The 25,204-nt window shown below is 39.7% G+C and overlaps 1 protein-coding gene and 1 long non-coding RNA gene across 2 annotated transcripts in view; one reads left to right on the top strand and one right to left on the bottom strand.

The window, feature by feature from the left end:
- Window positions 1-2,437: 2,437 nt before the first annotated feature.
- LOC121880550 lies at window positions 2,438-21,688 on the top strand. The gene is made up of 4 exons (XR_006091587.1): window positions 2,438-5,562; window positions 8,734-8,841; window positions 12,664-12,747; window positions 18,344-21,688. It is a non-coding gene; the product is annotated as an uncharacterized LOC121880550 (long non-coding RNA).
- The window catches only part of gabrb1 (gamma-aminobutyric acid type A receptor subunit beta1), a 100,128-nt gene continuing 83,761 nt past the window's right edge, over window positions 8,838-25,204 (bottom strand). The window contains exons 6-9 of the mRNA XM_042387813.1: window positions 17,626-17,769; window positions 17,149-17,301; window positions 12,586-12,839; window positions 8,838-11,662 (exon numbers count right to left, since the gene is read on the bottom strand). Coding sequence (XP_042243747.1) covers window positions 11,321-11,662; window positions 12,586-12,839; window positions 17,149-17,301; window positions 17,626-17,769 — 893 coding nt within the window. The 3' untranslated portion in view covers window positions 8,838-11,320. The remainder of the gene's footprint in view (window positions 11,663-12,585; window positions 12,840-17,148; window positions 17,302-17,625; window positions 17,770-25,204) is intronic.

Here is a 25,204-nt window from a genome sequence, read left to right as displayed (position 1 = left end):
AGAGGAAGAACCACAGGTTTACTAAAATGATGAGTGTGCTCATTTCATTTCATGTGCTACCCGCCTATTAGATTATGAGATATTGTGTCTGTAAAACTCACATTTTGTGGAGCTTGAGGATAGTTCACAGTGTTTCCCCTAGGTTGACTGCTTTGGTTGTCCAAAGCAGTCGGGGAGGGGAGGGGGGGATATGAAACACTCATCAGCCAGACATTTGTCCGTTCTCTGTTAAAGAGCAGCCAAAAGTGACACTAAAATGAGTGAGCGTGGTCAGGCTACGCTAACACGTTGTTGCTAACTTCGGGGCTAACCCCCTTCGATAGACGACTATTTTCTTGGTCTTGAGGAGCTGCAGCATTTATTAAGTGTATATAGTGTATATAGTATATAGTGTGCTAAACAAGAATGGTTCATCTTCCGGGGAGCATGTATTTCATGGCTGACCATCTGTTTGATTTTTACATTTCTTGCTTACATGAGTGGATGTTGTTGGATGTACCACAAGAAGTTACCAGAAACATTAGGGTTCCTCCTAGAGGTTTAGTTTGTCAGGGGATCATGAATATCATAGAGTGAGAATGTCTGACCTCAGGATTAGAGGTCACTAAATTAGTCACTAAATATATTAGGAACCTTCTCCTGTATTTTAGTGACAAATCATCAATGTGTGTAACAATCCTGCAATATTTTGATCAAGGCAGGTGATGCAGTATACATTACCATAGGGCTCAGAACAATTTTGAGAGCAATGTCTCTGTAACATAGTTGATCATAAGAGAGAGAGCTGATATTTGTTTAAACCCTATACACAACAAAAACACTATATATAATGTGAAAGGAAGTTTAAGGCTGCAGTAATATCGCAGCCCCCATCTTGTAGAGCAGCCCTGAGTTAAAATAGTTTTAAGGCTATATTGTTTCAATACACAGTATATTGAGCTTAGATGGTTCACTTTATTTAATACAATTGTGCTTAAAGTCTGTGTAAAGCAATAATAAATATGTGCTCTGAGTTTTTCACACCACAGAAAAATGTGTTATTAACCAACCAGCCAAATCTGAATTGATTAAAAGAATATAAAAGTATATGAAATTAGGTTTCAAAATAATGGAACAACAAACAGTATTCTGAGCTGGGAAACGCTGGGGGCGTGTCCACTGAAGGTGCTGAAACCACACCCCCAACTGAACAGCCTCTGGGCCTCTGGGCCCCTGAACTTAACAACGCTCATGCCGAACTCCCTTAAAAAATATACAATTTAAAAATAGGCCTTGTTTGTAGGTGTAAGACAAGCGACATGGATGATATTTCAAAAATAAAATAATGCTAGGAGCCACTGTTTACAACCTGTTTTGTAGGTAAATGTGGACTTACTTCAGTAAAAATGTAACTTAAATGAGTAGTTAACAAGTAATCCATGGCCAATCATCATTCTGTTAAATTATTGTTATTTTCAATGAAGTTCAGTGTCAAAGTTACTTGCTTCTTTGAAAATCACCAGCAAGGGGCTGGATGTAGTTGCTGCAGTAGTGGCGGTGAAGGAATCGGAGTAGTGTCCGCAACAAAGCCCAAGTAGCAATTGTGAGACTGGAAAGAAAGGCAGAGAGCGCCGCGACACAGGCACAGCTCCTGCTGATGTGCTCTTGGTGGACTCTACACGTCAACTGACGCTTCAGCTGAGTTTGAAATAACTCCTTGAGCGCTACTGTTGACTAGAAATGGTCCCATTCACTAGTAACAGCTAATACCATGACACCGGCGTCTTATCAGCCCCACTCTGCTGGCCAGGAGAGAAAGCGTAAATAAACGGATGATGAGAGGAGTGCTAACGGCTAAGCTAAGGCTAACTCCTCATTAGCTATCTCTACCCAGCATTTTCCTCACCAATATATGGTCTCTGGTGAACAACATGGATGAACTGCAACTACAACCACTCATAAAAGGATTATGGACTGCAACTTCATGATTTTTATGGAAACATGGCTCAACAGCAGCATCCCCAATAGAGCCATTGAACTACTGGCCTGCTACATCCTAAGGGCGGATACAACAGCTAAGTTACTTATCTTACTTGGGTAAGACCAGAGGGTTGTGGGGGACTCATAGTTAAGTGTAGACCTCTCTATCTGCACAGAGTTTACATCTACTGTTGTGACTGCAGCATATGTTAGGATGCTAATGCTAAGCTTGCAAGGGAAGTAATGCGTGCTGTCATTAGCAAACAACAGACTACACACGCAGCTGAAGCCAAGGGCTCTAGTTCTTATATAGTGTTGAGGGAAGGGGGGTGGGTCATGCAAGTAACACCTCTACATGATGGTGCAGCTGTTTCAGGCACGCCCAACAAATCCGGAACACAGAAATGGTGAAAAACAGTTTTACAGTCTAGCTCCACAATTCAGTACTACATAGTTTAAAGTCTTTTCACATGTTTTCAGCAATTATTTTCTATAATGTATAATGTGTTTCAAAAGAAATCTCTGATTTTCCTTTACGCAGACTTTAATCAACCTAACACAAACTAATTACTAACTAATATAATACACAAAGAGTGGGAGAAACAGCGGCTCAGTAGAGGCCCACAGCTTAGACCCTCTGCAGCCTTGATCTGATGCTGACTGACAAGTTTATTTTTTAAACTGTAAACTTCCATTTATCTTGGCAACTTGAATAAACTCATTTAAGGGATCCTTATAAAAAATGTTTGTTTATGTGCTCTTGGTGATGTAGGTTACATCACAGATTTTTTGACTATAACATTTTGCTATGTATTGATATACTATATAGCCTATTTGAAATTTGCAGATCAGCTGGGTTCTTTTCCTCACAGCTCTGATTTACTGATCGACTGAACAGTTTCAGTTGTGCTGGGTTCATATCAAAGTTGACAGATGAAAGCATGTCTACACTCTACATGGTTAAAGTGAGGTTTTCACCACTCTGTGCAGGAGACGCAGCCATGTTTACTTGTGACAGAAGGAGAGAAAGATGAGAAATTAAAGAATTAAAACCAGAAGAAGGCACAGAAGTCACAGCAAGCTCTGGGTGAGACGATGTGACGTTAGTGTCCAGGCTGTGGCCTTCCAGTCGATTAGACAGCCGGCTGTCTGATTAATAATGAGAATGGGCACAACTGCAGACAGACAAAGTCATGCTAAATGTGCTAATGGCATTCCTCTTCACTCCAAAGCTTCACGTTAATCATGAGAATGAGCGCTGCTGCTGACAGCTGCAGACATGGACTAATGGTATTCTCCTCCAGCCACCACAGTTTCACTTCAGACCTTCAGACTCAGCGTCTTTAAGTCTTCAATGGATAGATTATGAAACAATGGGCCCTGGGCACAGATACAGAAAAAACCCACCCCTCCTACATAGCAGAAAGACCCTCAGACTGAAGGACAGAAAATCAGCTAACAGATAAATCACAGCCTCATCATTTGTAGTTGTTTCACAGTCATTTTGTGTCTCTTTGTGGTTGGTTTGTGTCTGTGTCGGTGACATTTTGCAGGTGAATCAGAAGTCTCATGTTCTGCAAACTGCAGCTGAACTTCAGTATTATTTCCTATTGAAGATAAAGACAAGCTGTCCAGCCACAGCAGATCCATGATGACTCTCCTCTGCACAGATATACCATATACTACAGCACACTATACACAATGTTATAGGAAACCATCAGAGAAAGCTGGAGGTTACATTCCCTTAAAACAGTTGTTCTGCTGTCAAACCGATTCTGAAATCACTCCCTGTGCTAAATAGTGCACTATACTGTATTTACTGTCTGACATTTTATTTGAATGCCTTAATTCTGAGCGTGTAAATGTATCCACTACATACTGGCCTTAAAAAATGTAACAATGGAACAAAACAAAAAAAAGTTGTGTCCATGGCATGTACATAAACAAAATCAAATATTGGATTGGATTTGGTTGGTGGATACTCAATATTAAAACACCCTGATCAGGATTAGGGGTAAAAATGTAATCAAGTCATCTCTAAGAACACTGAAGTAACAACACTGATATTCTGTGAAACCTATAAAGGTTATGATATGCTACAAAAACTCAGTGAGCATACTAAGGTGAGTAACAAAAAATGAAAACCTCTCAAACCCAGAAGGAGGACTTACAGAACATGAAATATATGGTTTATCTTCCCAAAATGACTCCAGGGGTACTCACTGATGCTGAGGTACAGAAATGTAGTTTTGGGGTAGGAAACTCAGTAAAGGGGTACATTGTTGGAATAATATGGAGTATAGCAACATACTTATAGGGGACTGGATACAATAAACAATAAAGAACACAACATACACTTTGTAGTTTCACTTCAAGAACATTACTGCGCTGTGTAGAGAGAATTACAATAGGCTACACCCATGCTACAGGGATTCATTATTCTGTCTTCTACTTCACTGTATGATTTGGAGTCATGAAGTCAAGAAACGTGTCTATTCCAACTAAAACAAAACTATATGCTGTAACTCATTGCTGAGTACTCCATCATCATTTTAGGAACATACCTAAACCATATAATTTATGTTCTTCAACGATTCCTCCATTTGAGTGTTGAGAGGTTTTCCTGAAGCCCCTTTTCATTACCTTACTGTACCCCTGAAGTTTCAGTAGCATACCAATCTGTGAAATACATTATACCATCATTGCTTTATAGATTTTGCAAAGCATATCAGTGTTGTTAACTCACAGGTATCCAGAACTTACAAAAATCCTTCCTCTAAAATCCTCTAAAATGTCCAGTTCTTATTCCCTTGTTCCCCATATCCTTGTTTTCTTTTCCACTGTACCAACATTTAAGAACTGGTAAGTATTTTATTGGCGCTTGATTCATACATAAATCACAGGATGTATTATAAAGTGTTACTCATGAGGTCACAATATCCAGCCTGACTGAAATGAGATGCATGTTCATGTGCGGAGGTGGTAGAGATGGCAGCAATTTTATTTAAATTCTATTCTTTGAAGTCTCTAGAAGTTGACACAAAGAATTAGTATTTTGTGTTTTCTCCCTCTCACACGCATCCATATGGCCCCACTCACACTCTCTCTCTCTCTCTCTCACACACACACACACACACACACACACACGCATACATGTAACCGTTCCTGCAAAGTGTGTCATGTTTGCTTGTAGATAAGCAAAAAGACACACACACGCAAACACACCCACACCCCATTCCACTTGAGAGCACATATAGAGCATGAGAGAAAAATTGTACAGTAATTTTACACAATAAGAGTCCAGCACATGTCCTCCCACTCCACAGCCTGTGGGCAAACCAGTTGTTCAGGGCTTCCATTAGCTCATCCGTCCACAGAAAACATGTGTCCCCTCTGCTCAAGAGTCCTTTGTTGTGAAGAAAGCCAAGCTGTTTTATTTTTTCTTTTTTTCTCCTCCTGTCCATCCATCCATTCTGCTCCGTCCCAAAACAGCAACGCTGACAGCATGAAGACCAGCCTCGCAGGAGAATTTTTCAGCATTGAATTCAAAAGATTGTCATCGTAATGCTGGAATGTCTTACTACAATCTACGCTTAGATAATGGTACTGTACTTGAGAGCCTCAGAAAAAAATCTCAAGAGTCCACTTCTGTTTTGTTTCTGGTTCTCCTTGTTCTTCTTAATCTAAAAAAGTACAAGATGATTTGTTTTAAATTCTACTCACTAGATAGAAGTTAAGTTAAACCCTGTGAAAATATTGAGATTCTTGGTAAAGGCACAATATTCAGCCATGAGGAAAGAGCACACTGCTACTATTGTGTCCTGTAGAAGCCTGTCTGGTTTTGCTGCTTTTTTTTTGTTTTTGTTTTTGTTTTGTTGTTCAAAGCCCTGATAAGACAAGCAGTCCACATTTGTCCTAACCATCATGTTGCCATGACTACAATTGGAGAGTATTTGAGGAAACTAATGACTTTACACATATCATTTTTCATTATGTCTATAAATTTAGTTAGGTCTTATTTTTGTAGTTTTGACCGTCATCTCTATCATTAATAATAACACAGTGCTCACCGAGTTACCTGCTGAGATCTGGAGAAGTGGCAGCATAACTAAAAAGTAGTGCAGGGTAAGAAACACAAGTAGTCAGATGATCACACAGGTTTTAAAGGATACATTTGTGTTTCATCAAGCATATCTTCATACAATTCTCACAGGCTATATGTACATTGAAGGAGTTTCTGGTGTTTGTAATTATTCTTCCTTGCCATAATGGCTGTGAGGTGATCCTTTCATAAGGATCCAGGATTTTAGAAAAACTTCTAAAAAGAAAAACTGTTCAGTTATATTTCCTGTTAAATTTATCTCCCTGCCTGATGATGTAAATGCTGTTTCAAAGCCTACTTAAAGAGGACATAACGTTTCTAGCTCTATATTTATATTCTGGGGCTTCACTAGAATATCTTTGCATGATTTTCAGTTCAAAAGAACTCCTTATTAACTTATATGGACCCTTTATGCAGCCCCTCAGTTCAGCCTCTGTCTGAGAAAAGCCGCCTAGGCTCCTGTCTCTTTAAGGCCCCCCTCCCGTTGAACCCAATCTGTTCTGATTGGTTAGCTCCTGGAAGCTGGCCCTCACCAGCTCCAGAGGCTACGTAAATAAACAACTGTAGTCAGATTTTGTTTATTTTTCCCATTCTTTACTCTAAATATAAACTTCTCAAATACATCTGTACATGCTGAGCATGAATCCGATCCAAAATATGCGAGTGGATGATGCAAACATCATGTGGAACAACCTTAGCAACAACCTTAGCATCGGAGACTACAGCAGTGTTCAGGGCAGGCTGAAACGTTGGCTTTTGACTTGAGAGTGGCATTTTTACATACTTTCAGCTTAAGTTTTGGAACTTTGACTATGTTTAACATAGACATCTGGCGTTATAATTGTCTTTAAAATGACAGGAAATCACAAAAAGCATGTCATGTCCCCATTCACACTACCATGGTATACTTCTGGTAGAAAAATACAAAATCCTTGTAGTATAATTAAATAATTATCATTTTTAACAAAAACTCCCACCATGTGTCAGATGTGACAACTGTAGAATGTAAACTCCTCATAATGTCGTTAAAACTCCAAATTGAATTTAACAATAGGACATGACCTCTGTGAACTCAATGGTAGCTATGGCAGTCTTATGAGGACTTAGCAGTCTAAAGTGGCTATCTTCATCCTAGTGGGCCTGTTTAGGTTTATTGCAAGGGTTTTGTCCCAGCAGCAAACCTACATATGACTACCAGAATTTATCCCTCCACCATGGACCAGCAAGAAAACCCTGTCTATGGAAACACAAAGATAATTTCAAACCAAAAGGACTAACTTTGGAAAATACCAACTTGAATTTGTCCCCGATCTCTTATTACAGATATTTCAGATACTCACTTTCAGTTTGACCTCCATATAAAATGGTTTAGATGATCTGGATGACAGCTGTTTTGTTTACAACCTGTCTGATCATGTTACTTGTGTTTCTTGAACAGCCTGACTGTTGCCATGTTCCCTGATCCCAGCAATTAACTTACTGAGCACAATGTTAGCATACCTAATAGAAATGATGGCCAAAAACTGTGAAAATAAGACTCATCTTTTTAGAAAACTCAGTTTTTGATTTCATTGTGAACATTCACATCTCACTACATACAAACACCAGTGACCAGTACAACCAAAGGAGTGATCCCATTTTACCCTTAACGTCACTACAAAAATGAGGTGTGTGCAACAGTAATTGCATTTCCCAGTTTGCTTTGTATGTGAGAAGAGTATGGCCTTCAAACTAAATAGTATCACAAAGAATGTCAAGTTTATGGGCATGCTAAAGGTAGCAGTTTCAAAGTTGTGAGTGATGCAGACCTTGGTAGGTCTACAAATGTAGTAAGAATGTAGGAGATGTCTGGTGACTGATCAGCGCAAGGATTTACACACAGGCCTTATTTACACCTGGCATTAACATGCGTCTTTCACAAGTGGACAGCTCTATGTATGTCTGTTCACACCTCTCTACATGCGTCTTGAGTGACCACTTGTGATCGGATCTCACTTCCCTGCTCTATATGCAAATAAACACATAGCCTACATAATTTCCGTTTGCAAAGACGAAATTCATTGTTGTTTTTAGCTGGTGGGAGGACCGGCAGGGTCCATGTACCCTCTGTCCAAAGCTGTGTTCAACTTGTTTGATAACAGAATACACAAATATACAATGCACTGTGTGCCCCCTCATGAAAATCAAATGCCCATACTACTGATTTTCTCTAGCATCCTCAATATGTCTTGGGTATGTTCACACCTGTACTTAGAGCTGTCCACTTGTGATTGGATCACCCAAGACACATGTTAATGCCAGGTGTAAACAGGGCCACAATGTGTCTCACTCTACTTGTGTGGGGGTAGAACAGCAGATAACTACACAAGGTGACTCTCTTGTCAATGGGAAACTGATGAAAGTGTATTCTACTGGAATTATATTCTCATTGGACAGTTCCCAACCTTATATTGTAAGGTTGGGAAATGTCCAATGAGAACCAACAAAAAAACACAACAAGTTTACCAACTCCACTGATTCAGACAAGAGCAGTTGCCTAACCATAACCATACCATAGTTGCTATGCGCAGATATTGTAGAAAGCGAGAATTTAAAAAATGTTGGCATTGCAATAAAAACACTGAATGTAATTAATTAGTTGTAATTCATTGAACTGTTTCTGTTTTTTGCAGAATTGTCCAAAATAACCATCCTTGTCTGGTGATGGAGCAGGCTGAGAAAAGTCAAGATTTTGTAGTTGAAGAATCCTGGTTCCATCTCCAATACTACAATCTCAGTCAGTGAGTTGCCTAAATAACATCAGTTATAGACCATACATGATTACAACTGTACGTGCTTGTGGGTGAGATGTTAATGGATTGGCAGGTATTAACTACTGGCTTACACTGGATAACCTGCAGATTGACACTTTGATGCCAGCACCAACACATAAGAAGACCTTTACATCATAGCAAACTGGAGTTGGCATCCATCCATGCCTACCATGCACCTCAAAGTGGATGATGGAAACTTTCTACAATATAATGGTCCCCTTCAGTGCTATTGATTGAGGAACATTCAGGTGGAATGACCTAGCCATAAGAGGCCAGGTCATTCAATTAATCCTACCAACACTTTTGAATGAACACAAACCATAGACTATATATAAAGATGGATGTAGTGAGTTGTGACATCACCCATTGAATTGCACTGGAGCCCGTTTGAAGCCCAGAGTTGCTGCTTATAGTTGGCGCCATCTTTTCTGTTTTGAGCAAGGACTTTCCAAATAAGGAGTCTGGGTGTCTGGCCTTTCATGCTCTGGAAATGCCCCACTACCTCGGACCCGAGCTAACGCTAGCTTACTGGGAACAATGAGCACTGCACACTTGGGCTAACATTAGCTAACTAACATGGCAGGTATCGTTATCAAGTAACATTAAACTTACTGAAATATTGTGATAACAGTCCAACTCAGTGTGAGTCCCAGAGCCGGGGAGAGCAACAGGCAAGCCAACTGTCAATCAATGCCCACATGGCAGACATCAAAGCTCCTATACATCTTCAAATCTTATTAATTGAGCAATAATTTCCAAAATGACAAATTCTCGCTTTCTACAATCTGCACGTCAACTAAAACACTTGGTTAAGGTTAGGAAAAGAGCATGGTTACAATGAATAAAAAGACAGGACAGGACATAAACTCTGGGATTTTGCTTAGAAGTGAGACAACACCCTTGCTCTCAGCCTCATCACATAAAGGACTCACTACTTCCTGCATTGGCAATGAACAGTGGCACTAGATGTAAATTGTGAAGTGTAGACTTATGTATGGACATGATACCTGTGGATATTGGCCTAGCAAAGAGATACTACATACACTTGCGTACATAAAATTACATTACAAACTGTATTTTCAATATGACTGTCATATGGTTGAATTTGAACTTGGGCTTTACAACTGATCCCCTGAAAACAAGGCCTTGATAATAAACTAAAAGCCCATCCACTGAAAAACAAGACTGACCTCATGCTTGCCCTTTAATTATTTATCACACTGAGGTGGATGAAGCTCTATGCAATTGTAACAGTTACATACAATATAATTTGATGTATCTGATACCAATGTTCAGTAACAGTCTTTAATTTTCAAAGGACACTGGTGTTTCAACACCCACAGCGTGTTTTATCAGGGCTTGAAATTTGAAATGTGGTTTTGAAAGAGTGGTGACATCATTGGTCATTCTTTACCTGATTTCTTTTAAAGAAAATTACATTGTACATGCTCACAGACGCTGTGAGAATATCATAGGTAAAAATTTGAATACATTTAGTTTTTGAGAGATTAGTGAAGTTCCAATTAACATCTGTCCTGTACTTACCTTAAATGCAATGATTGTTCGAAAGCATACAGTAATAATGATTATAATACAGAGTGGCGCTGTAGAGCCACGCAAAGCTTTTTTTTTTCTTTTTTTTACAGAAATAAAAGTAAACTGAGTTTGTTTTACAGTGCAAAAGCATAAAATGCACATGCACTCAGCACAATCCTAACAAAATAACATCATTCATGAAAAGCAATGTAACGTGTTTGTTAGCTCACAGATGGCTGTCAGAGAGGAATTTGAACACAATGATACACATCCAACTCCACTCCACTGAGCTTAAACTAAATGAGGACAACATTATCATGATGGAATTCAACCAAACATCTTCCCGTTAATTTGCTGGATGAGCTCCAATCATAAGATCAGTTTTAATCACAAGAGAAAGTGAAAATTGTTTTAGTTACCCACTGTTTTTGCGCTGGGCTTCTTTTTCTTTTTACTGGTTTTTTGACCTTATAAGCAAATAAAAGTTGTGTTCCATTTACATGCAAAAAGTGAGATAACAGAAGGTAAGAAAAAGAGATCAAACAAATGAAAGATCATTGCCCATAATGTTGGAATCACCAAGTCATTTTGGCAAGTTTGGACTTAGAAATACCCTACCTTTACTGTGTCTTAAAGTCCATATTATTTTTATCTATATCTATTTTGTATGGATGAGTACAGCAAAAGTGATAGAATTTTTAATAAATTATACCTCTGTTATATATATATTTAAATATTATATATTAAATTGTATTTACATTGTAAAGACATCCAGCACTTCCTCATTCCAAAACAGGATTTATACAAATGGGCTGAACACTTCTCCATTTTCATCGCTGTATAAGACTTAGGTAGCTTTTTTAACAAATCACTAGCAGTGGTGGTGCCACAGAGGCTGGCTGTCGCCACCCTAGTGGACATAGTAAAGCCAGTAGACCAAGTTGAAGAATGTGAATGTGATTGGGAAGACAACACGGGACCACTTGTCTATGGCATTGACATCCGTGAGGTCAGGGATCTTGACTTTGAGCTGCGAGGCCCTCCTCCTCAAGCGACTCTTCTTGTGGCCCATTGGCCGGTCGATGGCTGGTCGTCCGTAGAGGTCTCGGCTGGTCATGGGCTTGCGGTACTGTATGCTGGCACTGTCGTAAGAAAACATTGTAGCCCGAGGGTCGTTGAGAGCACCCATCATGTCTGCTCCACCCATCTCACTGGTTAAGTTGGTTAGGAGGATGTTGCCATGAGCATCAACCTGAGGAAAGAGGTTATCAGATTATATTGACTTTACTTTGTCACCAAACCCAAAAAAACAGCCAGTCAATGACTAGTTTCCTGACAACAAGATAGCATTCTATTTTGGTGAAATGTCTGGAATTTGAACAGTTTAGGAAGTTGACTGAAAGAACATATTAAGAAACCTTTTTTTGGACAATTTTGACGGACACATAAATGGCCAGACTTACTAAGAAAATGGTGTTGTGGTTTTCAATTAGTTTGATTACTTAGCTCAGAAAAGAAATGATCTTGTCTATAAAACATTTACTTTGACCAGGGTTCTACTCCAGCTGACAAAAACTGTTATATTACTCAAATATGAAATTACATTACAATCTTTAGCATCTTTAGCATGTATCTAATTATTATCAGGAGGCAATATACACAGGAACGAAAGGAGATGAAGTGATATAATAAGAATCAAAGATACACTAATTGTACTGTAGGAAGGTTGTATATTTTCTATAAAATATACAACCTTCCTTGTGGCAAACATTGTTTCCAGCATTGGAAATCCCACACCTCGCAGCGTCAGTAAAGAAGTACATGTAGTAAAATGTGGCATCAGTATGCTTCAGATCTTGTTCTTGTTGAATTGTCTAACAGCATCTGAAACATGCATCTGAATTTGGGGTTTAAATATATATATATATATATATGTGTGTGTGTGTGTGTGTGTATATATATATATATATATATACATATGTTTTTTTCTTTTTATATCTTGGTTTGGACAGTTTAAGGAATAAAAATTGCTTATGGAGCAGAACAGGAGGCCTTATGTGTACAGCAATTTTGGGGGCGTAAATTATGCTATTGATTATGCTATTGATTAGCTTGGTGTGTCTAGTATGAGTGTATGAGTAGTATGAGAACCCCTTCATGAAGCCCCTTTCCCACCTGCACTTTGTTGCTCTCCAGTCTACTCTTATTCTCATTGTTGGACTTTGCAGCCTTTTCTGCCACCTTCTTCTGCAGGTGAGGACCTCGACCAAAGAAGATGTAGTTGACAAAGGCATACTCCAGTAAAGCCAGGAAGACAAAGACAAAGCAACCCATCAGGTAAATGTCAATGGCCTTGACATACGGAATCTTGGGCAGAGTCTCCCTGAGGTGGGTATTGATGGTGGTCATAGTCAGCACCGTAGTTATACCTGCAGACAGAGAGGAGGGAGGATGGGGCAGTCAACAACCATCATACTGTATACACTATCTGTGGGTGATAAAAGGAACAGTGATCATTTCCTCCATGGTTACTTATACAGGTGCTAACATATTTGATTTTTTAAGAGTCTCTTTCCAGGCTGTAGAAGCCTGTAGCTTTGTGCTTTCAAAACACTCCCAATCACCATGACAGTCTTTAGATGGATGCGATAGAAATATGTTGATGAGTCACATGGTCCACCACTATGGTCCATACTGAAATATCTTGACAAATATTGCATAAAATGCCATGAAATGTGATACTCATATTGATGTTCCCCACCGGATGAATTGGAATAACTTTAGTGATCCCTTCACTTTTCATCCAGCACCATCAGGTCAAAATTTCAGTTTGTCCAATACTTTGGTTTATGACCAAATACCTGCAACACTAGTCAAAGTCCCATCAGCCTCAGCTGTACTTTGTGTTTAGTGCTAATAAGCAAATGTTAGCATTCTAACATGCTGAGTTGGTGACCATGATTAACACAAGCGGCAACCTCTTTGGCTGTAAAATTAAGCCAATGCAGGAGTGCCAAAAACTGCAGTTCCTCAGACGGCCACTTGAGGTTGGCTCCAACAACCAGTCAATCCCCATAGACCCCCATGTTAAAATGCCCAAGTTTACAGTAAAAATAAACATGTTTACAGCCTGGTACAAAAAATGTTTTTTATGTAACTCACCAATTTATATTTCATTAAGACTTAAAGTTATGCATAATTAAGGGCGTGATCACTTTGAATTACAGGTGGGTGCCGTCACAGGCAAGTTGCTAGCATGAGGACAACATTGGTTAGGTAACATAACCATGGTGTAACCCCAGATTCACAGAAGTTGAGTGTAGCCATAGCCATCGCTATTTCAGTGTGTTTTCAGGTCATGAAAGTTAATTGTAACATTTTGGTCACCTAAAAAAGTCTTGTTCAGTGTTTGGTTGCACTAAAAAACCCTCTTAGGAGTCAGATGTTCAGTTTTTTCCAGCAAGTGCATTCTGTTTTAATGTTTTTCTCTAGTGAAAATTAGCATTAGCATTATCACAGTTAACTGTAAATGCACTGTGCTAACCAAGCTAACAGCTAGCAGCTAGCGTTAGGGTCAGCTCCACCCTCTCCTCCAAATATGGTCACTTCTGGCTCCAAAAATCCAAAATGGTGATGGTGACTTGAGGCTTCAAAACAGGAGTCCACAAACCAATGGGTGATGTCACAGTGGATATGTCCATTATTTTTTACAGTCTATGAGTTAACATTAGTGGCTAAAATTCAGCATATTACTGTAACATTGTGTTAAATTGTGAGCATGTTAGCATGCCTACATTAGCATTTACCTCAAAAAACCTCAAAACATACAACCACAGAGCCTCTAGTGTGGCTGTGGACTCTTAAGGCCTAAACGTGTATTTTGAAGTACACCTATTGTTTTTGATGGCCGAACATGCACTAAAAGCGTTATGAGGCACGTCAAAATGTCTTGACACCCCAACTCCAACCTTGTTTCGATTTTAGAGCGTCAAATGAGGACCCAGTTTTCTCTGCCGCTGAAAAAGAGAGAGATAGGACAAGCCAGTTGAGCACCGGCGAGCGAAAGAGAAAGAGAGAGAGTGCGGCGGTGGTCAAGTAAGGAAAGTGAGTGGTAGTGAGAACAAAACCTCTGAATGAGAGAAATAAAATGTTACATTCTGATTATTTCACGGCAGTCACGCTTTAAAGCATAAATAAATAACCATCAAACAGTCAACAGATGATTTTCTGTGGACACAGACGCTCTTAGTTTCAGTTTAATTTTCCTCCTCTGCATTTCTCTTCTCTTTTCATTCATTCATTACATCCAACTAATGCAGCGGTTAATGCAAAGAACAAAATGACAAACCTGTGTTGGTTCTGTGGTCTTGGAATTTCAAATCTGATGCCTGCAGTGCGCCATAGGAGCATCAATTGATGTGCGTCAAATGATCGCTTTCAGTATGTTTGAGCCTTTACACATTTTATAGTGACACAAATACTAAGGCAAGCATGCATGCAAACATAATACATATTAGTCAATAAGTAGGTAAACATTTGTCATCTTGCAGAGTCAGATGTAAAGACTGTTAACAATTTGATCTCTGAGCATCCAGTACAGAGGTAGAAGATGTGTTTAGTTAAGTAGAAAAAATTGGAAGGTCTCCAGCACGGGTTGAGCTACATTCCTGTGTTGTGTTTAATTGGTTTTCCATGTATTCATGTTAAAAAGGTATCTACTGGTGAAGTGAAAGTTGGGTTTAAGCTGGGTAGAGCTTTCCTTTCCCTTTGCCTTCCCTAAAACCGACTTATGTGTACTGTACTATCACAGATGGCTACTGCTTCACATAAGAGAACAAATTCCTGTAAAATCTACTAAAGTGGCTGTAATTAAGTGGCAGTGCTGCACTCTGACTCACCTCTGGTTCACACACGACACGACCTGAGTAATGGAAGACTAATGGCTATTATAAACACTGGAATGGATGGGCCATTGACTTGATATGCCTTTGTCACCTCAATAACTCAAGTGCTTCCAGCAGGCCAACTCACAGAGAGGGCTCTCTCTTGCCATTGCAGTGGAATGGAGACTAATGATCACAATGTAACTAATGTATCACAAGGATGTCCATGTGGTTAGAGTATACTTGCCCAAAGTGGTGACAAGCCACTCTTACTTTTTCTCCACAAAAGAGATAATTATATCGATTTTTTTATACTGTATGGTATACTGTAGTTTATTTTAAAGCTGAAATTCAGTTGTCTTTCTAGCCCAAAAATACAAATAAGTACAACAACACAGAGGAGCACCCATTCTCCTCTACAGGACAATACGAAAATTACCACCAAAGTGGTGGATTGACAAGCAACCGACCTTGCAATCTCTAAAGCCAGCCAGCATGGCTAAAAATAAAACTATATTTGTGAGATGTTTGTAAAGAGGTAGGGTAGGGAAGTCAGAAAGTATTGAGAGATGTTCTAACACATTGTTGGTTTTGATCTTTTCATAAAAATATAAAATAACAGGCTGGCAATCTTCTATATTTTTCTTATAGTCAACAAATCTCATGTGCAGAGCCAAACCAACAATGAACTCAATGAACTCTACTTGCAAGTGTTGTATGTGTATCCAAGTCTTTGTATGTGTATCCAAAGTGACTTGGAAACTTGACTTTATAATGTAGTACAGTCAAGAGGTTGTGATATGTAACACAACAAGCTAGTGAAGCTCTTTAAACGGAACTGCATTCCTGCGCAAGCGCAGTGAACAAGGAACCTCTCCTCTGAGTTATAATCTTATTGCTGTTTTTACTCTTTGGAGCCATTTCTAAACAAACTATGGTGACCACTGTGTTCATGGCTGAAGGAACATGTCATGTAGTGCAGTGGTGTGGCTCATTGACATGTTTATAATAAGTTTTGGACAACAACAGAGGTCTACAGCACAGAGGAATAAGATATATCAGGCTTTGGACACACACACAATACTTGTTTGCCAGCTGTATCCTTTAAGCCTCCCAATAATAGAAAATGACTGAGTTCTTGATAAACTACAAGGATGACAAAAAACAAAACTTATATCTAATTGAAACCAGTGGCATCAATAGATGACTCTTCTTTCTGCTTCTTCCTATATAGTCACAGTGGTGTTTGGGCATAATGCTTGATACACCCTCCAATCCATGTAGTGTTACATATTTAAATATACAGTATTTAATGTGCAATATACAGTATAAGAGGTACCTGTATACTATATATACTTTAGTACTTATCTTCAAATGCAGAGGAGCACACAGTCCTCCAGGGGAAATACTGGCTTGTAAACACCATGTGCCGTGTCTGAATACTCATTTGCACATACCCTCAGGGCAGAGTGTACCAACTAAAAGCCCTCCAGGTAGACTGAATTCCCCTTCACAGAGTGACGTATCTCTACACTGAGGATCTATATTTTGACTTTGCATTTTATACTAGTTTTTTGGACAATGGAGCTCTGTAGCACAGCAGAATAAGAGATTCAGGCTTCCTTGTTGGTCTGCACCCCCCCCTCCCCCGCCATGACAGTGATGGATGCTCTATCAGTGATGGAGTCTCCAGCACATCTCATGTTTATGTCTCAAGAAATTTGGGAAACTGGAGCAGAGAGGGCCAGGAATCAAACCTGACAATGACTCCTGACTGTGAGACAACAGAGAGTTCCTCATGAGAGTTTCAGTAGTATCAGCAAATATATCTGTAAAGAATTGAAAAGTCACTGACCTAAGGCTACTCTGGCAGCCGAGGCATCATAGTTGATCCAGAAGGAGACCCAGGATAGGATGGTGATCAGGATGGAGGGCATGTAGGTTTGCAGGATGAAATAACCAATGTTTCTCTTCAACTTGAAGCTCAGGGACAGTCGCGGATAAGAGCCTGTGAAAGACACGAAGTACAGGGTGGCTAGAGGGGGCTAGACATGGCTAAAATAAAGTGTTGGAAGTGTGTTGGTCAGTGCTGAGTTTGGTGTCTGTAACAATGTCAAAAGGAAGGTTACAATAACCTGAATCTGAGCCAGTGACAGCAGCTTACAACAGAATCAAAGAGTGGTGAGTATAACATGGATGGAATTATTGCTGTGGAAATGTGTGTTATTATATAATTTACCAGGGAATTCCAGCCCCTCAATGTTTTTTTTCCTACTAAAATTTACAAGTCAAAAGGGTTGAACTGACGCTCTATGACTCTGTTCTCTGTTACCTGTGGCAAACACGGCCTTCTTGGAGAGTGTTTGGTAGTCTATGATGGAGAACTGGGGCAATTCGATGTTCTCCACCCCAGTGACTGATCCTGCATTACTTCCTCCCTGCCAGTAGAACTCAATGTCGTCAGTGGTGTATCCATCTGAGGAAGGCAGCGGAACACAACAAGTTAATGATAGCTGAAACACAAGGACAAGTACATTTGGATCCAGGGAAAATACAGCATATATGAACAGAATGCAGTGATAGGCTGACAGCTGGGGGCACTTTCACACCTGCCATGTTTAGTTTGGAACTCAGGAGTGTTTTTTATTTCTTACTTGGTACAGTCCACATGAACAGATGAGAATGCTGTAACCAAACTTTGGTCCATAAACAATAACTGGTCTACCTACCAGAAGTAATAAAATTAGTGGTTGGCTTTCTCATTACAAACAAACTGCCCCAAACTTATGCTGTAAATCATGGGTTGATGATTTTGGTGGTGGTGTTGATGGAGGTGAGAAAATGATTAACCAGATGAAACATGAGTGGGCAAAAGCAAACATGGAGTAATGACGTCAGGTGTCTCATAACTCATTATTGGATTGACACAGAAAACACCAAAAATAGCAATTCTTCAGGCATATGAAAGCCAAACAAACTATGATGAATGTATGAGAGAAATATTTTTAGAATCCCCTTAAACCAACAAACGTCTCTCTTTTTATTTACAGATTAAACTTTGGGCAGAGCCAGGCTAGCTGTTTCCCCCTGCTTCCAGTTCTAAGCTACAATAACCACAACCTGTGTCCAACTCCAGACTTAACACACACATCCACATACATCCTTGTCACTGTCAAAAAGAAAGTGAGTGTATTTCCTAAAATGTGACTAAAAGGCACAGACCTTTCCAGTCACCTCTCCATCAGTTCCGCTAAGTTTGTTTTTAAACTTTTTTGTTATTAAACTTTTGTAAATAATATTGGACAATATTGAACAATGATAATATATGACTACGAGTCATTCATCAGCATAGGGAAATGGTCAATTCACCACTTTGGAAACTCTCATCCAGGCAACTCTGCTACTTGGCCAGACAAGGTTTTCAAATGTAAACATTAAACACTGTAAATACTGAGGAAAATGTGGAGAGGATAAACACCAGCTATGATCCTGACCACATAGACAAGCAAAACCATCCCTGCATTCATCTCAACATCAGAGGAGACACCAGGAAAAACATGGAGGCATTAAACACTGGCTGTGTTCACAGCCTAAGATCTTCTCTGCCAAGCATACTGCTAGCCAATGTACAGGCGTTGGATAATAAACTGGACAATCTCCGCACCCACATCAGTTTCCAAATGTCCATTCAACCAGGTTACTATTTTTCTGTATATCAATCCAACAAGACAGAGGACTTTGGAAAGAAAAAGGAGTGGACATGTGCTTTATGATGAATAAGGATTGGTGTGCCAGTGGGAATATTAAAGTTCTATCCCATTCCTGCTCACCTGATCTGGAGTTATTGTCAATCAAATGCAGACTGCACTTTCTACCAAGGGAATCTACATCAGTCATTATCACAGTGATCTACAGGAAATGATCAATCAGAGGCTGCCCTACAGTCTGCACTACATGAAGCAGTCCGGAACAAGTTCTAGGACATCACCTTCGACGTCAAGGATGACATAAATAGATTCACTGAGTTTGTGGTGGATTTAATTTGTGAAACAGAAGCAACTGTACTCAAAAGTACAGTAAAGGAGAAAAAAGGGACCACGGGAAGAAAATGTAACTACGATTCCAAGAGGGCAACTCCAGAAGCATGTGGCAAGGTCTAACAACTATGCCAGATTACAAGCCCCCCTCCTTGTCAAGTGCTGATGTGTCTCTAGCAAGTGAGCTTAACAACTTTTATGCTCGCTTTGATGTCATCTGCAACTAGCAAGCAAAAGCAAGGTTAATGGATGGGTGGGAACACCTTTCACACCTATCACCTATTCTGAGCATGACGTCAGGAGGGCTTTCAAGCATGTGAAAACCAAGAAAGGACCAGACGATATCAGTGAGCAGGTCTTCAAAATATGTGCTGACCAAAAAGTGCCAGTGTTCATAATGATATTCAACCTGTCCCTGGCTCAGTCCGTAATACCCACGTGCTTCAAGAAGTCCACCATCATTCCTGTGCCAAGAAAACAAGACCAGCCTGCCTGAATGACTACCGCCCAGTAGCACTCACTCTCTGTAGTGATGAAGCAGCTGGTCAAGAATTACATCTGCTCCTCACTACCCAGCACTATCGACCCACTACACTTTGTCTATCATCCCAAACAATCAATGGAAAACACCACAGCACACATCCTCCACACCACCCTATCTCACCTAGACAAGAAAGGGAACTATGTGAGATTGCTGTTCATTGACTACAGTTTAGCCTTTAACACCATAGTTCCCTCCAGGCTTACCACAAAGCTCCACTGTGCATGTAGATCCTTGACTTCCTGATGGCCAGACCCCAGGCGCTGAGGCTAGGCGGACACCCCTCTTCTACCCTCACCCTTAGCAATGGAGCACCCCTGGGCTGTGTTTTGAGCCACCTGCTGTACTCCCTGTACACACACAATTGTGTAGCCATTTTTTGTTGGACTTGACGACACAGCTGTGTTGGGCCTGATCACAGTAAACAATGAAAGAAGTAGAGGACCTTACCCACTGGTGTGAGGACAATAACCTACTCCTTAACATCAGCAAAACTAAGGAGCTGATAGTGGACTTTGGGAAGAAGCAGGGAAAAACAACATCCCCCTTAATATCAATGGATCCTCGGTGGAGAGGGTAGACAGCTTCAAGTACCTTGGTGTCCACATCACCGAGGGCCTGACCTGGAGGTTGCATACTGACTCAGTGGTGAGAAAGGCAAGGCAGAGAGTGTCTCACCTCAGATACTTGAGGAAATTCCGGGTATCCTCTCAAATACAGAGAGGATACGCAATACTGAGGAATTTCTACTCCTGCACCACTGGGATGGGGGACATCATTGCTTGGTGCAGAAACAATACTGAGCAGGACTGCAAGGCCCTGAAAAGAGTGGTTCATTCTGCTGAACATACAATAGGCCATGCTCTACCTTTCATAAGGATATTTACTCCAGGTGCTGCAAGAAAAAGGCTAGGAGAATCATTAAGGATCCCAACCTCCCTGCTGCCATTGGGAGGAAGATACCAGATACACCAGGCCAGCACCGAGAGGCTCAGAAAGAGCTTCTACCCTCAGGCCACTAGGATCCTAAATGAGGTCACTGCCCCCACAGCACCTCCATCATATATTTTTTTAAAGTATTCCTAATCATTACTTACTTAATCTATTTTTATTGCACAGTTTGAAGGAACTGATGTGGATTGCATTTCACTGTGATTGTGCCTGAACGATTGCATACAAAAACTTCATTGATTGGTCGATGCCCATTTAATGTCATAGTTAAAGCTTGATCAGGGGTTTGTTTCTATACTTTGAAAACCCGCCACACAGGAAAAACCTGAATACACAGTCTCCACCTTTTTGACATGTGAAACAAAATGTGGCTCTGTACAAATATGCACATGGCAGAAGCTTTTGATGGGAGCTTTTAAAGTAATACTCAGTATTCAGGTGCAGCTTGAGAAGGAGAATGCAATCAGTGACACAGATGCTGTCTGTCCAATGTAAATGTGGTGCTCAAATCATAAATCATGAGGTCCACAGATAATTCTAGTCCAGTGTGACTATAGCACAAGACACTGAAAATAAGCTGTTTTATAATTTTAGTTTAAATTTATCACAAGGAAAAACTGGCATTGATTCCAGTAGTATTTGCGTGATGTCTCAGTTCAGATTTATGACTCTGAATGGGTGCAAGTTTGAGGTAAACTGCGTCAATAAGGTGGCTTGTCAATGGGGCAAAATACAAAAGAATATAACTGATAATTCCATGGAGAATAAACATTTCCAAGCGTTCTTTAAGCACAAATAGCCATACATTGACAAATAATGAAACTTCATCAAGGAAAAAAAACACAAATACAGACAAGATTTCATGATATAATGTGTAAAACCCGATGGGTACTCATATCTAATATGAACAGTGCAGGGCACAGTGTCAATGCGGAGTGAGCCACAGTAATGACAAAACAAATGTTTGACCATAAACACTGTCTTGACTAGTTAGTTAGTTAGCTAGTTAGTTTTTTTTTAATTTAGTCTTGAAACACCTGGATCAGAAATAATTAAAACAGTGAAACATTCTCGGTCCAGCACTAAATATAAACATAATCCACCCCACAAACTGCTGAACATCTTCCAGTTTCCCACATGCTCAACTGGAACAACACTAAAGCCTTCCCTTTACTTTTCCTGGCAGGTCTCTGGGCTATGTCTACAGCCTGAACCAGAGTGAAACAGGCCCCCGCTGCCCTTTCAGTAATTAGACCAATTTAATTGGGCCAGCTAGCCTCTCTCCTCAGATTCTCCATCTTATCTAAAGGCAGCTGCAGGATTTCAGGGAATTAGCTCTTTCTCATTACTGGAAGGCCTTCATTATGATTTTGCTTCCCCCCCACCCTCCTCCCCCAAGTCAACTTAATGTATATGTGAGAAGACCAGCATGACTTCAAAATGTGAAGAAACACTTGATTGACTGATAGCTAGGTAGAGTTAATCTGCAGAAATTCTACATTATTGTTATTATTATGCCCCACTTTACATAACAAACTGTGGCAACTGCGTGATTACGATTTTTATGGTTCTGTTTAGACATCTAAAAGCACCCGGTTAAGGTAAGAGAAGGCCTGAATGATAATAAAATCAACACTTTTTAACATTTACGCTAACCAAAACCAGAATCTTTCCCTAATCCTTAATCAATTTGTTAAGTAGCCTAAACATGACCACATGTAGGACGAAGGACATGAACTCTCTGGGGTGTCCTGTGCTTTATACACACACCATCCACTACCTCCTCATGGCTCCGGTGTGGTACAAGAATGTAATGTTTTCTGGACATTAATTTTTTTGCTAGTGAACATAATCCAGCCTCTACATTGGCAGGCACAACAAAACAAAAACGTGTTTCTCCTGGTATCTAAATACATTAACTGCAGAGATATTCTAATCAAAGGAAATGTTCACTATGCCAGACTTGCAGGAATACCAAACAAAGAGTTCAATTTCATCATATTCCTTTCCATGAACATTACAGAGATTAATGGATATCAGCACTTAAATGCACCATGGTGGAGGGGGAAACTACAGAAGAAGAGACTGTAGTTAAAGTTGGAGCTCACAGAGTTCACAACGGTTTACAGTGATCATGATATCAATGACTTTAACATTTTTAAAGGTTAACTGTAATTTCACTGTGAGAAACAAAAACCTGATTTATTAAAGAAAGTGTAAAATTAGTACAATGATTACTCATGATATTGTAACTTTAGTTCGCATATAAACTAAATAGAATGAGTCAAAGTTTATTTTACACAAGGTGGCTCATATCATCATCATTCCTTATTCAAGTGTGATTATGTTGAACAGTACATTTGTTTAGTGACTTTGTCACTGAGCCATATTATGTTTATATGAAGCCTGTAACGTTTCCTAATTAAGACTCATAGTGTAGAATGAAGCCGAACTCATCAGCCACTTGATATATTTATGATTTTTTTTCATCACCCTATTGGTGCACTGTAGGGGGATTGTTCACCGGGTTGCTAATGTTATATCCAGCTAGAAGTGAGCTGAAGTTTCATGTACAATATTTTTAATAAACATCTGAACAGGGAGAGTAAAGGTGGGTCATAGATGTATTTCCTTCTGTAATCACTGCATCTCTCTGGCTCTTAGAGCTCAGGTGAAACAAGTGGTAAGAGAGTGGAAACCTGCTCTACAGTATTTAATGACTGATGAAAAAATATGAAAAAAAACAACAAACTACACATAAATTGCTTTGATATGGTGCTCAGCCCTACATGGTGACATCTGCAGGACCTTAGTAAGAAGGAGTTGGAACTTAAAGGACAGGTTCACAATTTTTCAAGTCTGTCTTAAAACAACAGTCAGGAGCCTAAATGAACATGTAAACATGTTTTTCTTGCTGTAATCATTCCTCCTGTTCATACTGACCATTAGAAGATCTCTTCATAATGCACTTACAATGTGAGTGATGGGGGACAAAATCCACAGTCCTCCTTCTGAGCAAAAATGTATTTAAAAGTTTATTTGAAGCTAATATGAAAAGTCCCTCTTTTTGTTACTATACTTCTACTGCAGCTCAACAGAGAAACACTGTCTGAGGACTGTAAATGTGTCAGATATCCACTTGATATGACTAACTCAGACTGCTGAAGCCTGATATAAGCTTCACATCAGCTTTTAAATGCATTTTTGCACAATATGACAAAATTATTTTTCTCCCATCACTTACATTGAAAGCACATTTGAAGGGGATCTTTTAATAGCCAGTATGAACAGGAGGAATGATGACAGTGAGGAAAACCTTTTTCAGTGTTCACGACACGTCTGTTTTACGACAGACTTGAAAAACTGTGAACCTGTTTTTTAAAGGTTTCCTATCCTACAAATGGATTTCAAAAGTACTGTCCATAGTTTCAGTCCATACAGTGTTATGTTTTATACAATCTACTCATTCAGGTAGCATACAGTGAATTTTTGACTGGCACACACTCATCTTGCACCTCGCCCTGAGTGTGTCTCTGTGTATATAGTATGTATGGGACTTTAACTATGCATGTCGGTAGGATCCATTATTCAACTGAGGCACTTCAGTCAGGTCTGATTGAACAAGAAATGCCAGTTTTGTGTTAGTTGGCGCAAAGTGCTGCATGACCTCATTGACCAAAGAGTCTTCTGTGGAGGCTTGGAGGAACTGGATTCTGACCTGAGGTAACTACTGTGTGGACAGGAACAATTGTTGGAAAGATTTGTGGCAGAGAAGCATTCAAAGCTATTAAAAGCTAAATGAAATTTAACAACCCTGTGTGGCTGATAAGTCTGTGTACTTAAGCTGCGTGTTAATTAGTCATATTAAAATACAATGGACAAATCAGTGTGAGGCATACAGTGTCACTGTCGGTTAAACCGTCAATGTGACATCAGTGTGTGCACGTGTTTGATTGACAGCAGCTTGTTGGAGATGGTTAAGTTCAATATCAAGAACATTTTTACATGTAGGATATGCCACAGGTTTAGTTTGGATGGTAGAAATACACCCAGCTTGAAATATCTAAAATATTCGTAGATTGCTACTTCATGGACAAACAAGAGTCAAGGCAAAAAATATGTCAAATCCAAAATAGGAGATTCTCAAAGCAGCCACCTCTTTTGCTATTGATCTTTATGTTCAGCATGTCCTAAAACGATAAATACACTACTTTATGTCATGCTACTGCCTAGCTTTGAAGCATTTCCTGAAGCAGTGTATCTGCTGATTTATTGGTGAAGTGAGGACTGAAAAGAACGTTGAGGTTGATAATGCTGCAGCAGTGGTTTGAGAAGATTCTGTGGACCTTTTGATACATTCTAAGATGTTTTGCTGTGTGTAT

The sequence above is a fragment of the Thunnus maccoyii genome, chromosome 16 (genome assembly GCF_910596095.1).
Source record: "Thunnus maccoyii chromosome 16, fThuMac1.1, whole genome shotgun sequence".
Taxonomy (NCBI): Eukaryota; Metazoa; Chordata; class Actinopteri; order Scombriformes; family Scombridae; genus Thunnus; species Thunnus maccoyii.
Note: the sequence above shows the minus strand (reverse complement) of the source record. Positions and strands in the feature narration are given on the sequence as shown.